At 43.7% G+C, this 17,996-nt stretch overlaps 1 protein-coding gene across 4 annotated transcripts in view; it reads left to right on the forward strand.

Moving 5' to 3' along the window:
• Positions 1-17,996, forward strand: part of MGAT3 (beta-1,4-mannosyl-glycoprotein 4-beta-N-acetylglucosaminyltransferase) — a 254,516-nt gene that overhangs the window by 107,255 nt on the left and 129,265 nt on the right. The window contains exon 1 of one of the 4 annotated variants that reach the window (XM_033929499.1): positions 197-385. The exons of 2 other annotated variants lie outside the window; for them this stretch is intronic. In XM_033929499.1, coding sequence (XP_033785390.1) covers positions 285-385 — 101 coding nt within the window. In that variant the 5' untranslated portion in view covers positions 197-284. Of the gene's footprint in view, positions 1-196; positions 386-1,246; positions 1,268-17,996 lie in introns of those variants that run through there. One more of the 4 variants, XM_033929502.1, reaches the window with a different exon arrangement.

Raw genomic sequence — 17,996 nt, forward strand, 5'->3', positions numbered from 1 at the left:
CTTTAAGACTGTGTTGTTCAAAGCGCCGGGCCGACACGTGCATCGGGCCCCAGACAGTGTTCTTCAAACGTAAGATTAATGCCCGCTCCCCCGTCCTCACTGCCGCAGGGCGCAAAGCCCCAGGCAGCGGCTCCTACGGGACTCCTGCGCCTGAACCGGAAGCCTTCCCTCTGACGTCTCAACGTCTAACGTCAGAGGGAAGGCTTCCAGGCGGGACGCGCGAGGAGCCGCTGCCCGGGAGCATTTCTACGCCAGCAACGTCATCCACACACTTGGGGGACTATATGAGGGAGCGCCTAAAATGCGCTCGTCCCCATGTGGGAGCTCTGGCGGGGGTATTGCACGAAAATGAGAATGTCAGTAAAGCAGTTAAAAAGGCCAGAAGGTAAGGTACAGTATGGAGGGAGGGAGACAACAAAGGTAGGGGGAAGGATTTTTTATTTTTTAAATTTAGTGATTGAATTGTGTCAGAATTTACATCTGCTGTCTGTATTTTGCACTTTTCAGGAAGAAATGCATTTGTTTCTTTCTCTGGGGTTGTATTACATGCAGAGTCTTGCATCTTAGAGTTTGTTTGTATATATTAGTACTTTTAGTTTTTGGTCCTGTATTTGCATAGGGGTTATGGTGTTCTGGTAGGAATGAATGTTGAGAAGCATACGGTGTCCTTTGTGTAGTTTAATTTTGTGGTTAACTATTATTTGTTGTAAATAAGATTATATTATGTGTATATATGAAAAATGAATGGAAAAGTGTTTATAATTACACTTCTCCCTCCGTATTTGCTGTGATAGGGGATTAACGGAACCACAAATACAGAAAAACTGCGTGTACCGTTTTCATATGTTATTTGCTGTTTTCTATTAAAAACTATCATGAATACGGTGAAACCGCAAGTAACATGGTGGGAGACCTGGCCTGTTCCTGAAGGAGAGGCAAAACACAGTAATGAAAGTGCTGGAAATCAGCAATTTTCGCTGTAAACGCTTGGAATCGGTGATTTCTCTATGCAAGCTGATGTAATTTGGGGGGGAGGAGCCAGCAAGCTTAAAAACCACGAATACGGAGGTAGAAGTGTAGTACTATTATGGGGGTGGGGGTCTGGGGCAGAGATTGGGTGGACACGGGTGGGGTCTGGCCCACAGCTTAGCCCAGTGTTCTTCAACTGCTGGTCCACAAAATAATTCTTTTTATTTCCGCCGGTCCATAGGTGTAAAAAGGTTGAAGAACACTGCTTTTAAGAGACTTTGTCATATTCATATGACTGGTAGGTGAGAGAACTCTTCTTCCATAAATACAGGATTTTAGTGTAGGAAATATGTTGAAAATATGTGTGATTAACTGTTAAAGAGCATTTTCTCTTAAAATCAAAATCTCTGCTGGTTTTACTGTTTGTAGTGCTAGCCTTATGGCACTTAGAGATTTTAAATGACTCTCTCCATTCAGTTGGTTTTCACTCAGAGAATAGTTAAGCTCTGGAATGCATTGCCAGAGGTTGTGGTAAGAGCGGATTGAAGTAGCTGGTTTTAAGAAAGGTTTGGACAATTTCCTGAAGGAAAAGTTAATGAGAAAGACATGGGGGAAGCCACTGCTTGCCCTGGATCAGTAGCACAGAATGTTGCTACTCTTTGGGTTTTGGCCACCGTGAGAACTGGCTACTGGGCTTGATGGATCATTGGTCTGACCCAGTAAGACCATTCTTATGTTCTTAAGGTTGGGTTTTCTTCAATAACTGCTCCTTTCTTTCTCTCTCTTCCCTACCCCCTTTCCCAGTCCTCTTATTTGCTTCATTCTGTGTGCTGGCTGAAACCACAAAATCTATGAGCCAGAGGTAGAAACAGTAAAATGCTTTCTACACTTGTTCTTGCCTGTCAATTATTTATTACATGTCTGCTGTTGTAAGAGTTCTAATGTTTAAACTATATACAAAAGATAAGTGGAAAAGCATACACTGGTGCAGGGGTCAACAACCTGCAGCTATTCTTGCATTTGGTGGCGACTCTCCAGGCTCAGACCCAAACCCTGACCATTTAATCCCCTTCCCAGCTCCATGATTCCGCCTCCCTCCTCCCCACTGAGGTACCTGGTGATCCAGCTGGAGTCTTTGTGGCAGGAATACGGTCCTCTTGCTCCTGCCTCCTCATGGCTGCCTTCTAAAATAGCTGCCGTGACCTCTCACAGCTGCTCGTTGCATTTCCTGGAGGGAGGGATGAGAGGTTCCCGAGACCTGCAAGAGGTTGTAGGGGAGAGAAGCTACACCTTGCAGCTCTTTGTAAATCTTGGGTCAGACATTATGGATGAATTGGTTCTTTACTGTAAAAAGGTTGCTGATCCCTGCACTAGTGTGAAACAATATCAGGTTTCCTCTTCCTCCATTTGCAGACACAGGTGTATGCGTGTGGAAGTCTCATAGAGTGGAATGAGCTGGATGAGTAGGGTGTGAGGGGGGAGTATATGGGTTTTTTCTAAGGGGCAGTCTTCTAGAATGGGTTAGTTGTGAGCTTGGTCCCTTATTGAGATTGACATTTTTTGTATGTGGAGTTTATGATGATAAATAAGCGAGCAGCTAAAAATCTGTTTGGATTGCTGCTTGTGTAAATGGTGTTGAGGTTTTTTTCTCTATTTTTTTGATAAATGTAATTCTCTGTTGGGTAAACCCACCACTGGCTAGTAGCATTGTTAGTATTTATTTTTTGTTAGAGCTAGATGTTATATGATGTGTATAGGCAACATATCCAGGTGTGCTTGGAAAATCTTTTTGATCAATCCTGTGGCTTCCAATATAATATATAATAGGAAATAATTCTATATCTTTTTGCCATATTTTATTGGTTTGGAACTGCATTTCTAGTGCTATAGGTGTGTTCTGGACAGTACGATATTCTCCCCCATGCTTGTGAGCCATGCAGAAGGAATCTATTCCAGGTTTTCAACTCCTCCTCCTTCTCCAGAGGGCTCTGCTGCCCTCTTCAGTTTTTCCTTCTATACATGAGCTTCTGATCTGCTCTGTATATTTCTTAATTATTTTCTGTATTTTTCAAGGTGGAGAAACCTAAAGAGGACTCATTGATATCTAGTAAGACCTTTTCTTCTAAATTTGTTAATTTGATGTGGAGCGCTTATTTGGATAGCCGGGATCCTCATATGAGGTCTGACAGTGAGCTAGAGGTTGTGCAAGGGGGTTTGGGCTCCCAAGGTACATCAGTCATTACCAGCAGTTGACTAGGATCCTGTGGACCTTTCTGACAGGGACTCGGAGGGCGAGGGATCACTCTGTATGCCCTTGCTGTCACATAGAGAATCTTCCCTGCTGGGAGATATAGAGTCATAAACAGGAGCAAGTACATAGGAAGCATTGGTGGCCTTCTATCATGGGGAGGATCCCATAGTACGCTGGCTGTTGAAGCATTCAGTACTATTAGAGCTCATTACCGACTCCCTGCAGGACATACAGTTAGATTCCCAGCAGGCCCCTTCCACTCGGTGTTCTATCCTGAGCAGAGTGAGAGTGCAACCCACATCTTTCCCTGACATCCTGATATGAGTATGTCAGTCACTGAGCACTGGGATGCTCCTGATGGCTCTTTAAAGGTAGCCAAAACAATGTCAAGGCTGTATCCTATGGCACAGGAGTGTCAACAGATATCTGCTCAGCAGTGGCATACCTAGCATATGTGACACCCAGGGCCCATAATTTTTTGGCACCCCCCCATCTGTACGAAAAACATGATTTTTAGTAACAAGCCACATGTCACAAATGAGTACCTAGGAAAAGGCAGCATCTTACATACTGCAGTGAGCAGTACAACATCACTACACCCATTGTAAAACTAAACAAGCCAGACTAGTAAAGATCAATCCTACACCGTCAATCCTAACAGAAAACCAGTCTTTCGAACACATAGAACACACCTTCGCCTAGTATGGAATATGTCATCACAAACTAACCCCTCCCCTTTTACAAAACTCTACTGTGGATTTTAGCCACGGTGGTAACAGCTCTGACGCTCATAGAATTCTGAGCATCAGAGATGCTACCACCAAGGCTGGCGCTAAAAAATGCTCCACAGTTTTGTAAAAGGGGGGATAAAATAGAAATACATAGACAAAAGGTTAAATTGAACTAGCAAGAAGCTGCATACAATGCAACACCACAGAAACAGTGACACATGTCTCCTAAAGCAGTGATTCCCAACCCTGTCCTGGAGGAACACCAGGCCAATCGGGTTTTCAGGATAGCCCTAATGAATATGCATGAGAGAGATTTGCATATGATGGAAGTGATAGGCATGCAAATTTGCTTCATGCGTATTCATTAGGGCTAGCCTGAAAACCCAATTGGCCTGGTGTTCCTCCAGGACAGGGTTGGGAACCACTGTCCTAAAGCAATAAATAAATAGAAAATTTTTGTTCTACCTTTGTCTTCTCTGGTTTCTGCTTTCCTCATCTTCCTGTTACTCTCTTCCTTCCATTCACTGTCTCTCTTCTCTCTGCATCTTCTATTTGCTCTGTTACTGTGCCTTTCCCTTTCTCCCTCCTTCCAAATTGGTCTGGCACCCATCTTCTTCCCTCCGCTCCTCACATAGTCTGGCATCTCTGTCTTCTTCCCTGCCAGCGTCTTCTCCCAACTCTCTCTTCCCCATTTCCCTTCAGCGTCTTCTCCCTATTCTCTCTTCCCCATTTTCCTGCAGCATCTTCTCCCCACTCTCTGTTCTTCAGCATCTTCTCCCCACTCTCTGTTCCCCATTTCCATTCAGCATCTTCTTCCCACTCTGTCTTCCCCATGTGCTTTCAGCGTCCTTCTCCCCCCTCTGTTTTACCCTGTTTTCCTCTCCACCCCACCTTTTCTTCCTTTCTCCCTCCCTGCCCCTTACCTTCGTGGCGCTTTCTCCCCCCCCCAGCCCGGACAACAGGCCTGGTCCAACAAACCTCCCTGCCCTGTGGCCGGCGAAGTCTAAACTGCCTTCTTACAACAGCCAGAGCATTGTAGTTGCATATGGGTGCTGTAAAGGTCGTCTCTGATGCAACTTCTGGTTGCGTCAGAGATGACCTTTACGGCAGAAACACGCAGCTTCAACGCTCTAGCTCAGGGGTGCCCACATTTTTTGGGCTTGCGAGCTACTTTTAAAATGGCCAAGTCAAAATGATTTATCAACAATAAAATTTAAAAAAAAACACAAAGCACACTGTACGCTGAGAAAATGTTAATTATCATTCCTATTCTGGGGTTTTTTCAAAGAGGTCAAGGCAGATGACTCTATGCACTGTCACCTCAGTAACAACCATACAAAAATACTCCCCCTCCCTTTTTACTAAAGCACAATAGCAGTTTTTAGCACAGGGAGCCTATGAGTGTCGAGAGAAGCCCTGGGCATTCAGTGCAGCTCCCTGCGCTAAAAACCGCTATTGTGGTTTAGTAAAAGGGGAGCCATAGTGCAAAATATAGACAGCAGATATAAATTCAGACACATTTTGATCACTAAATTTAAAATAAAATCATTTTTCCTACCTTGTCTGGTGATTTCATGAGTCTCTGGTGGCACTTTCTTCTTCTGACTGTGCATCCAATCTTTCTTCCCTTCTTTCAGCCTGTATGCTTCCTCTCCTCCAGACATCATTCCCTCCCCCAACTTTTTCTTCCTCTCTCCCTGCCCTTTCTTTCTCCCTGCCTCCCTTTCTTTTTTTCTCTCTTCATGCCCCCTTTCTTTTCCTCTGTTTCCCTTCTTTCCTTCTGTCTCCCTGCCCCCTTTCTTTCTTTCTCCCTGCCCTCCCCAAGCCATTGCCGCCGCCATCGGGGAACAGCCCCCCAAGTCACTGCGTTGGAGGCTACTCCGTTCTCTAAAGCGTTGGAGAGAGACACTGAGGAGACCGGCTCTGAGGAGGGAGCAGCAGTCTGCGCGGTGCGCGAGCCATGGGGGGAAGGGGCGGAGACAGCCAGCGCCGCATGGCCAATCAACGGACAGAACCGCCCCAAACTACATAATGAAACCGAAGCCTTGAATGAGCAGCTACGCGGGTAGGGGCGGTGGTAGAGGATTGGAGGTGGGGTAGCGCGCTGCAAAAGTGCAGTTCATGACAGCGTGCGTGGATTTTGGCGTGGTGGATGGAAGTGGAGAGGGAACGAGATGACAGGGCGACGCAGAATTGAAAGGAAGAAGGGGAAAGGAAGGCAGTTCGGCCCGATAGAATTTTCCTGACCTGGCCGGCTGTGCACCCCCCCTTAGGCCGCACCCGGGGTGGACCACCCCCCACGCCCCCCCCCCTCCTTGTTACGCTACTGCCGCTCAGCCTAAGGTGGATTCCTTGGTTGCTCAGTTAACAAAGTACACGTCTGCCAAGTGAGAGAGGTAAATGAGGGGCCGTGGAAAGTTCTCAGCCCAATTAAGAGAATGATATGGAACCATGAAACTTGCAAGTGATTACATGCTTTTCTTGACACTTTTCATTTCAATGATATAAAATGAAACAAAAAATGTCAAAAGTGTGAAGAACTCCATATTATTCTCTTCTTGGTTAGGCTGAGAACTTTTCAGTGGTCCTTCATAGTATTAAAGGATACACAGGATTGCAGAATGGATATGGTTCTAAAGAGACAGTGCAAAGCTTTGGCCTTAGGGATCAAAGCAGTTGTAGCAGTTGCTTTTGTGGCATGCGTGTGTCGTAGCAAGATATGTGGGCTCACGCTGGCAGAGAACGAGCCATTGCCCCAGCTTATGCTAGCAGGGGTGGATTAAGTAACTGATGCTCTCTATGACACATGTCAAACACAAGGCCCGCGGGCCGAATCTGGCCTATCTGGCTGTTGTATGCGGCCCCGGCAATATGGGGGAGTAAACAGGACTTCAAGATATCGCCTTGCTTTCTGTTTTGGGCCCTCACCTGATGACAACCGTAGAACTCGTGGGCTGCGGTGATCACACACTGTTAAAAATCCCACACTGCGCGTCGACAACAAAACAAAAACGGATTTAACTGTGTCAACCCCAGTGACGCACCCCATTGTCGTCCAGTAATTTACACCGCCGGTGTAATTGTCACTTTGCGCGTGCCGGCAGTGCACCAGACATGAATTTAACTGTGACGGCCCCAGCTATGCATCCCAGCTGGGGCCGGCACAGTTAAATTTATGTCTTGTGCACCACTGGCACGCGGAAGTTGACAACCACACCAGCGGTGTAAATTACTGGCTGGCACTGTTAAATTAATAATAATAATAATAACTTTATTTTTCTATACTGCCATAATCTTGCGACTTCTAGGCGGTTCACAGAGAAAATTAGCTGTACAGTCAGCAAATTACATATACAGGTAAAGAAGAGATTACAGCGAATTACAGTGTACAAATAAGGAAGAGATCACTGGGCGGTCAGTGATTACATAGTACAAATTGGCAAGAGGAAAGGTATACATAGGCTACTATGTACTTTTTTTTTTTTTTTACAACTTACATTGAAATGGTTGTAAAGAAGCCAGCGAATAGCGGGATACAAGTGGTGAGGAGAACATTGAACAGACTGTAAGTACAGGGTGTCATAAATGAGGAAGAGTGGATTCAGTAAAAATAAGCGGTAGCTTTGAAAAGGGTGGAGGAAGTCTGGCTAGGAAATGAATTTATTGAATAGGATGGTCTTTGTTTTTTTCCGAAAAGCGCCGTATGTCAACCTGGCGCCATCAATGAGGTATCCTAGCCAAGTTTGCTGCCTACCAGCTTGAAACTTGAATGTTCTATCCAGAAAGGTTCGGTATCTGCAATCTGCGATTTTCGAGAAGGCAAAGAGGCTGTGGTTTCTGGTTGCCCTTGCGGGGCTATAAAATCATTCCGTTATCTAGAAGCTGGGAAAAAGGAGGAGGCCTTGCTATAATCGTCAAAAACTTCTTCAACTTTAACAGAATAGATTTTAAAACCACAGAAGAATTGGAAATCCTAACTTGCAAGATCACTAACGCCGAATTGGAAGAACCGCTGAAGAGAGGAGGAAGCCAGACCACAAGAGAAAATTGAGGTAGGGAGGGAAGGGGGGGCGCTGATTATAACCGTAGGCTTGCCCTCTTGATTTCCTCTCTACTGGTCTGGCCCAGTGGTACAATGCGCACAGGGGTGGGGGAGCATGAGTAACTCTCCTGTCTCCAGTAATATTCTGCACTACCGCAGTGGTGAGGGAGGGAGACGACAAAAGTAGGGGGAATGATTTTATTTTCAATTTAGTGTTTGAATTGTTTTATTTTTGCACTGCTCAGGAAGAAATACATTTGTTTATTTTTCTCTTGGATTGCACTGCATGCAGAGTCTTGAATCTTGGGGTTTCTTTTTTTATATATTAGTACTTTTAGTTTTTGGCCCTGTATTTGCATAGGGGTTATCGGTGTTCTGGTAGGAATGAATGCTGAAAAGCATCCAGTGTGCTTTGTGTAGTTTAATTTTGTGGTTAACCATTATGTGTTAATAAGATTATTGTGTATGTGTGCATATAAATGAAAAATGAATGGAAAAAATTGTGTTATAATTAGTACTATTATGGGGGCGAGGTCAGGGGCGGAGATTGGGCGGGGTCTGGCCCATGACTTAGCCTGTGTTTTGGATTTCGGCCCCTTAGTGTGATTGAGTTTGACACCCCTGCTCTATGACATCATCAAGGTCATGAGCAAAGTCTCGGCTTATTACATTTCAGCTTACAGAATGCTCTAGATCAGTGTTCTTCAACACCGGTCCATGGACCGGTGCCGGTCCACAAAATAATTATTTTATTTCTGCCGGTCCATAGGTGTAAAAAGGTTGAAGAGCAGTGCTCTAGATCAAGCAATGGGCGGGAGATTCCACCTCTAAGGCTACTTTCAGCAGACTCCCTTTCAAGGGATAGATGTTAAGAAAGGGTCTGGATGATCTGATTATTAGCCGCAATCTCCGCTGGACAGCAGACCGCAAACCTTGAGAGGCTGTGGGCAATCTAATTTTCGTAATGCCAGGCACTTTTTGAAAGTACTCAGGATCTCTGAGATGAGGCTTCTCCTATCAAGGATCTAGGCAAAGCCAAGTTGCCAGTTCTTGTCCCGCTTCGACCTCCAAAAAAGTTCAGTGATGCCAGAGCCGAAGTCTTCCCCTTGAGGATAAGAGGAAGGCTCTTGGCGTATGCAGAGGTCTGGGAAAATATTTCATCAGACCACTGGTTGCTGGAGATCATTTAGGGAGGGTACAAGCAGTGGTGTAGGAGGCACCTGGGGTGGAGGCGCAGTTCCGCACCCTTCCTCCGCCGACAAAACCGGGACACCTTGACATCCCCTCAACACCAAGTACCCCCACTTTCCGATCATTCTTCTCCCCCCCCCCCAAATCCTTAACACTGCTTCCCCCTTGTACATTTTGTCGAAAATCAGGCAGAAGGGATGCACCATTCCCTCTTGCCTGGAAGGGCCACCCCTTCTTCAAAATGGCAGCTCTTCCTCCTCCTGCTGCATCCTGGATGCACTGGAAGGGGTCTAAAGTCCCAATTGGTTAAGGCATCTGACTTAGCCAGATTCCCAAAGGGGGCATTAAGGCTCAGACCTCTGTTTTGTCATGGAACCTTAACGTAGTTCTACATGGCCTCAGCCAGGCTCCTTATAAGACTGTATAAGAGGCGTCCTTGTTGGATTTTACCATCAAGACCATTTTCCTCATTGTCATTACCTCAGTGAGATGAGTCTCAGAGCTGCAGGCCCTGTCATGCAGAGAGCCCTTCCTCAAGATTGTGGAGGTGAGTTCCTTTGTGCACAATCCCATCCTTTTTGCTGAAGATCATTTCGACGTTTCTATCAATCAAGAAGTAAGATTGCCAGCATTCCAGACCATGCGGTCAAAGGACCAGATTCTATGTGAGGATAGTCTTTCTAAGTTATCTGGAGGTCACTAATGAGTTTCGACTGTTGGACCATCTATTTGTGTGCACCAGTCAGGCTACACCTGGTAGTCTGGCATCTAAGGCTACCATCTCAAGATAGATACAGATGACCATCTCATCACCATATATTGCCTGTGGCAAGCAACCGCCGGTCTTCTTGAAAGCACATTGCACAAGAAGCATGGCTTTCTTGTGGGCAGAAGCTTGGGCGATTTCATCCGGAGAAATTTGTAGAGCAATGACCAGGTTCACCTTGCATACATCTCCAAGTTCTATGGAGTGGACTTGGCAACACGGGAGGACACCTTTGGTTCCTTAGTGTTACGAGCAGGCACAGAGGTCTTTTCCTAGGTATCTGGGACTGCTTTTGTATATCCCTACTGTCTAGAATGATATAACTATTGCACTAGAAAAAGAGATTAGGTTCTTACCTTGCTGATATCTTTTCTAGTAGATAGGTGTGTCATTCTGGAGTCCCACCCTGTCAGTATTACTTTGCCTGCCTATTGTTTCATTTTAGGAAATTTGAGTCAAAACTGAGATTTTGATGCCAGTCAGACCTTAAGGGTATGTAGAATAATCTACATCTATAACACAGTGTGGGAATGTTTGAGCTCCATAAATGTTTCTGATTGGTATGGTTATTTTGATGTTTCAATAGTTCAATTATGATTGTTCAATTATTATACTTTCAGAGCAGAACAGATTTGTAGTCTGGGGAGTTTCCCCGTACCTCTCCTTAAGTGTTTCTCTCATTCTGGAGCTTCCTTTCAAATGAAAGAGATTCGCCTCATGTGCATTTATGCCACATAGGTATTTAAACGTCTCTCATGTCTCTCCTCTCCTGCCTTTCCTCCGAAGTATACATATTGAGATCTTTAATTCTGTCCCCATACGTTTTATGATGAAGATCACCGACCAGTTTAGAAGCTTTCCTCTGGACCGACTCCATCCTGTTTATACCTCTTTGAAGGTGTGGTCTCCAGAATTGTACACAATATTCTTTTTTTTTTTTTTTTTATATTCTATATTCATTTTCAAAATTACATTAAGTGTAAAATATATTCATTCACAGTAACAATAAATATATCACTTATAAACAATCATTGGTACATTATATAAATTTTTATCCCTTCCCCTTTCCCATCCCTCCCATCCATATCTTCCATTATTATATAATATATGTAATAATAAAAATACCCCCCTCCCTATATCCTGAACTGATAATTAAAAGGGAAATAATTTTACTTAATCCTTACAATATTTTGTTAATGGTTTCCACACATCCTGAAATTTCTTAAAGTATCCCCTTTGTAAAGCAATAAATCTTTCCATTTTATAGATATGGCATAAAGAAATCCACCAAAAGTTATAATTTAATCTCTTCCAATCCTTCCAATTATATGTAATTTGCTGAATGGCAACCCCAGTCATTATTAGTAATAATTTATTGTTGTTAGCAGAAATCTGACTTTTTGCTCTCTTTCCATACCAAATATCACAGTATCATAAGATGCATTGGATTTAGTGTACACAATATTCTAATGAGGTTTTTATTTATTTATTTCTTCCATTTGTGCGTCGCACATACCTATACATTACAGAGGAAGGAGTTAGAAGAGGGTATGGAGGACTATGGAGGGCAGGAAGGAGTGGAGAGGAGGGAAGCATGTAGAATATTTCATAGAAATTCCTAACTTTACAAATAGGAGCACCATCTATGTAAATATCATCTAAATGAATTAAAGTAATATGTAAAAAGGACTAGAAAGGAGGAACTGTTAAACAATAGAATTCAGGGAAATTTAATTAATAAAATAAAAACAATAGGGGTAAAAACAATGAAATAAAATTTTAAATAATTCATAAACTGGAAAAAATTGAAAAACAAAATCAAATAAGTCTGACAGATGTCCAACTTACTGAAGCAGTTCTGTTGCCTCAGCATATTTTAAATAATCCAACGGCAAAAGTCCAGAAGGGACAAATCGGCTTGGGCTTTCCAGCAGCTGCAGCCCTGACTCATTGCTTCCAGCCAGAAGAAGTCTCGCCAGAGTCTTATACAGGGGCATCAATACCTCCTTTTTCCTACTGGCCATACTTCTCCCTATGCATCCTAGCATCCTTCTAGCAGATGGAGGCTTTTAAAATCAAATCGGAAATCTAAGATGGCCGCCATGATAGCGATTTTAGCTCCTAAAACAGCCCTTGGAGGCAAAAATGAAACACAAAAATTCAGGGAAGGGGTTTTTGGAGATGGGAGACCCTGTCCCTAGCCTTATAAACCTATACATTTCGCTTTTAAGGACCCTCCACACAAACACACACACTGATTTTCCCATAGCCTGTAACATCCTTTACTCACTGTGCCATGCTGGGAACTGCTCACAGAGAACCTCTAGTTAGAGGTGTGCAAAGATTTCTGCCTCAAACAAGCCTGACAAAGGGAAACCAGATTGTTTATTTGGCTTGCTGTCCAGTTTCCCCATTGACTGGACCCTGAACGATGTTGTGGGGGGAGGAATGCAGTGGGCCCCAATCCTGGTTTAAAACCTCCACGGAAGCTTCACAGCCTGCGCTCAAGCCCACTGCGGATGACACCTGGGACTGCGGATGACACTTAGGATGAGCCTGCTCCCAAGGGAACGATTAATATAGGCTGTCCACACAGGAATCGTGCAAAGTCTCTATCTTCTCACAACTAGAGATGTCTTGGGGGGAACCAAGAGCCTCTGCAGCACCAAAAAGCCTTGCTTACAGGAGAAAACCCTGAAAAATAAAGAAAATAAACGCGAGCAGAACAGAGAAACTCCTACAACTTTGCTGTAGAGAGTAAGACTGAGGAAATCCATTGCATCCCAGAAAGAGGAGGAAGAGGAACAGACTATGTAAATTAGGCTTTCTACAGACTTCACAGTAAAGGAGGGTAAATAACTGTTGGTCAAGGCTGATATTCCTGTTGCAATAATCCAGTTGGGACAACAATGCAATTGATCAAAATATTTCTTAAGACTGTGCAATTTCCACATATCTGAATGTTGTCTTTAGAGAGAATGAGCAGGGAGATGTTGGGGAGTTCTGTTAGATGGCTGGAGAGGGGTGGTGTATACGAGTAAATGATGGAGGACTATGTGTGAGTGTTAAATGCAAGTTATTGTATAAGGATTGCCTAGGGTTACCAAACGCCTGAGAAAACCCAGACACGTCCACTTTTTAGAGGATTGTCCAGATACCCGGGCAGACTTTCTAAAACCCGGCAATTTGTCTGGGTTTTGGAAAGCTCTGACGAGCTCCGGTCACATCTGGAGGGCCTCTGAGCATGCGCAGATAACATTACACACATCCGTACATGCTCCAGACCCTCCAGATGCAGCCGGAGCTTGTCTGGAAAGAAGAGAGTAGGTTTGTGGGGGTGAGGCTTAACTGGGAGGAGAATGGGGTGGAGCAGGAGGTGGAACAACGCGGGGCCATGTGTCTGGGGTTTTGCAGCCTGAAATATGGCAACCCTAGGATTGCCTGGACGGGTGGCTGGAATATGGAGCATGGAAACCATGTTCACTCCTTGCTGCCTCCCCTTTTTTCTTTTCCTCTTTCACTTCACCTTGTTCTCTCCCTCCTTCTCTTCTCCCTCTGCTTTCCCTTTTAAGTGCCTGGCTAGCAACTTCTTGTTTTGCTGATGGGGATTTGACCTTTTGCAACATGGTTCCAATGTTTGCTGCAGACTGGTCTCTTCTTGTTCTGCTGAATTTGGGCTCTCTGCGGCAAAGATCACCCCTTTTCGACATAACATTTTTTCACGGTGACTGAGTCTGACCTGCCTGCTGGCTTCTGCTCTACTTTATATCTTCTAAGCTCTCTGCACGCACAGGGGTCCGAAAGGGAGCTTACATGCCTAGCAACTGCACATACACAATGTTTGCTGGCTTTTGTTATTGTGTGAACATAGGTTATGTGCTGAACAAAACTTTTATGAAAGTGCGCTAAGCGTTTTAGCGCACGCACCGGATTAGTGCGCACTAGCCGAAAATCTACTGCCTGTTCAAAAGGAGGTGGTAGCGGCTATTGCGCGTGGCAATTTAAACGCGCCTTTATAAAAGGAGCCCAAAATGTTCAAAAAAAGTATACCTAAGGCAATTTAATATAGAACACTAAAAATGGCATATGATGCGTGTAAATATCCAAAAGGAGGAAAAAGACCTCAAAGAACCCTCAGAGTCCAATCAATAGAAAGACACCAGTTTGGGGTTTGGAGTACTATCACTAGTCAAAACCTCCTGTTTAGATGATTATTTTTATAGAAATTTTTTTTTCCCCAAATTTTGTTAATTTGTAATTTTTAAATAATTTATAATTTAATAAGTGTATTTCAATAAATATCATTTTAAATTTCTCTCATATTTGACGTAGAGGCAGAGCGGGCAACCACAACACAGTAAAACCATAAACACAGCTGGATCTGCTAAGATAAAAAAGCAGAAATGCGCAAGCACTTACCTTTAGAACCCTCAGGGGAAGTGCTACAGAATGGTCAATGCCATTACCAGCTAGTGTTAGATTGCACAACCGTCTAAAAAAAAAATAAAAATGAGAGAACGATATTGTAATGCATCATAGCAATTCTGAGGATATTGTGAAAAATATAACACCATTTAAATGTTAAGAAATGAAAAGAGGCAACGGACAAGACTTACTTTTTACCACCGTTGCCCTGAAGTTGCTCTCCCGATGGCTACAAAATAGTATTTATATTTAAACAGGACGTCGACATCGTGGCTGACCAATCAGTGGTAGGAGGCAGATGTCATCAAAACAGTCGTTTTGTTTAAAATTGAATACTTATAGAAAAACTGTGTGGGTGAGACAAATGAAAAGAAGAGCTATCCAACCTACAAGATTGTGTGCTTTCTGGATTGTTATTGATAATTTAAAGAACCGATGGGAATGGAATGAAAAGAGCTCAAAGTGCTGAGATGAAATTTATGAAAAAACCATTCCACTAAATTTGGTTGTTGAGTCTTGAGGGTTCTAAGGATTTTAATTTGGAAAATCCAATGTTCTCGTTGTAATAATACCCTGTCTTGATCGCCACCTCTTGGCTGTTTGTGAATCACATCAATAACAAAACACTTTTAAACGTTCAAACTTGTGTTTAAATTCTATACAATGAGCAACTAATAGTGCTTCAACTTTAAGGGCTCCTTTTTACAAAGGTGCGCTCGGGCCTTAACGTGCGCAATTGCCACTGCCGCCTCCTTTTTAGGAGGCAGTAGATTCGGTAATTTTGTGCGTGTGCTAAAAACCCTAGCGCACCTTCGTAAAAGGAACCCTAAGTCTTTTTAAGTTTGAACGATGTTCGTTCAATCGGACCTTAAGATTTCTGATAGTTTTGCCGACATAAACTTTGCCACACGGGCACAAGATGAGATAAACAACGTGGGTGCTGTTACAGTTGCTGAAGAAATTGATTCTGTAGCTCCTTTGATCAATGGGATTTATAAAGGTGTTTGCTTGTAACAATGTCACAATTGTTAGTGACCAAACTTGAAATGTCCAACCAATATCGATTTTGCATGCTGGGTAGGCATCTTGATTGCTGATGGACACAAAATCTCCTTTACATTTCTTCCCTGGGAATATGCACTTCTCAAATGTTTAGATCTGAATAGCTCATGATTTTGCATGATGTTCCAATGTTTTTTAACCATGGGTGTGATACGTGGACTTACATTAGAATATTGAGAGATAAAAGTTAAGATGTTTTCATCAGTCTTTTTTGGATGGTGTACTCAATAGAAGATCCCTATTGCTGTATCTAGCTCTTTTGTGAGCAATTTTAAGAGTTTTATTGCTGTAACCTCTGTAAGGATTTTGTTAGTGGCCCCCACAATATATGGTTGGTGGGGTCACTTGAGAGGCGCCCTTACACACGCTAGGTCCCAGCTTCAGTTCCCTCACTGAAGATTCACCAGGAGTAGAATCAAATAAGAAACACAGCCAAAGGTGATTGCATAAAGAATATATTATAGAAATAGTCTTACAGAAAAGCAATATTTATAAGCATTACAATTAATGAGAGAGCAAAGCAGTTTCCCTGCCTTACAGAGTCCAGAAGGAAGCATGAAGTTCCAGGGAAAGGCAGAGAGAGAGAAAAGGGGGATGGGGTGATGCTTCGTGTTCCATAGTTAAAGAGAAGGATAGTCAGAGAGATAGAGAAAGAGAGAGCTGCTGATGTGTTGCAGAAAGGAGGCTTTTATAGCTTGGAATCTTATTCTGTGTATAGAAACTATTGTATGTCCCAGTATCTTTCTGTTTAGAATTTGTAAACTGTTTGAAACAATGGTTAATTTAATTGATAAGGAGGGTGTGATACTTGCAGGCATGGTAGATGGGATTAGTCTCTGGCTTCTTTGTCCCATTCAAGCAGCCTATCTTCTTGATAAACAATCCAGTCTGGCTTAATGATTAATGTATGTGAATTCTGTGCAGGAGCACAGAATTCTGCATCCAGAGTCAGATAATTTCCCATAGGCCTTTGCTGACATTAGTTATGCCAATTGAAAATGCTGTTTGCTAGCAATAGCTATGCTGACAACCTCTATCACTAAATTTTTTTGTATAATGATTTGGATTGTGATTTGAAATAGTTATCATTACCCCCTTTGGAGGTGAAGATTATTATTGTGATTTTTTGAACATGCTTTAAGCCAGGGGTGCCCAACACGTCGATCGCGATCTACCAGTAGCTCAGGAAGGCAACGCGAGTCGATCGCGGAGCCCATCCCGGGCTCCGTGATAGACTCGTGTTGCCGTCCTGATCTACCGGGCCAATCAGCCTTCCTCTCCAGTGTTCTCTCAAGGGCCTTTTAGCTGGGCGGTCCGCCCAGCTGTCATCTGCTGCTGCCGCCGCTGCTGAACATTAAAAAAACAAAAAAAAAAACCGGCTTGGAGATTTCAGCCCGTAGCAAACTTATGCTCCGTAGCTCTAACGTGTGCATGCCGGCTTCCCTTCTCTTCCCTCTGAAACCGGAAGTTATGTCCGGGGGGGGAGAAGGGAAGCCGGCACGCACATGTTGAGAGCCCTGAAGCAAGCGTTCGCTATGGGCTAAGGCGGGAGACAGGTTAGTGAAGCATTTGCTCTTCTTGCTGTCGGGTCCTGCCTACTTTCTGTTTCCGCGAAGGCAGGACCCGGCAGCATTTCCCCCAATAGGTCGATCGCTATCTTGGGCCAATCAGCCTTCCTCTCCCCGACAGCAGAATTGACGTCGGGGAGAGAAATGCTGGTTGGCCGAAGCAGGGAGAGCTTGGGGCGGCGTCGGCTTTCAGGCCTGTTATTGGTGGCGGTTTGGGTCCTGGTCCCCAATGGCAGTGGCTTGGGGGAGGGCAGGCAGGGAGACAGAAGGAAAGAAGAGAAACAGAAAAAAAAGAAAGGGAGGCAGAGAGAAAGAAAGGGCAGGGAGAGAGAAAGGAAAAGTTGGGGGAGGGAACGAGGTCTGGAGGAGAGGAAACATACAGGCTAAAAGAAGGGAAGAAAGATTGGATGCACAGTCAGAAGAAGAAAGTGCAACCAGAGACTCATGAAATCACCAGACAAGGTAGGAAAAATGATTTTATTTTAAATTTAGTGATCAAAATGTGTCTGAATTTATATCTGCTGTCTATATTTTACACTAAGGTCCCCTTTTACTAAACTGCAATAAAGTTTTTTAGCGCAGGGAGCCTATGAGCGTCGAGAGCAGCGCTGGGCATTCAGCACAGCTCCCTGCGCTCTAAAAACTGCTATCGTGGTTTAGTAAAAAGGGAGGGGGGTATATTTGTCTATTTTTGTATGGTTGTTACTGAGGTGATAGTGCATAGAGTCATCTGCTTTGACCTCTTTGAAAAACCCTGGAATAGGAATGATAATTAACATTTTCTATGCGTACAGTAAGTGTTGTGTTTTTTAAAAATTTTATTGTTGGTAGATCATTTTGACTTGGTCATTTTAAAAGTAGCTCGCAAGCCCCAAAAGTGTGGGCACCCCTGCTTTAAGCTCTCTTTTTTAAATTTTCACTTGTGTTGTTGTTTTTGAACTGATTCTAAGTTTTCATTTGTGTTGGTGCTTTGTCACGTTTTGGACTGAAT

This window comes from Geotrypetes seraphini, chromosome 2, assembly GCF_902459505.1.
Source record: "Geotrypetes seraphini chromosome 2, aGeoSer1.1, whole genome shotgun sequence".
NCBI lineage: Eukaryota > Metazoa > Chordata > Amphibia > Gymnophiona > Dermophiidae > Geotrypetes > Geotrypetes seraphini.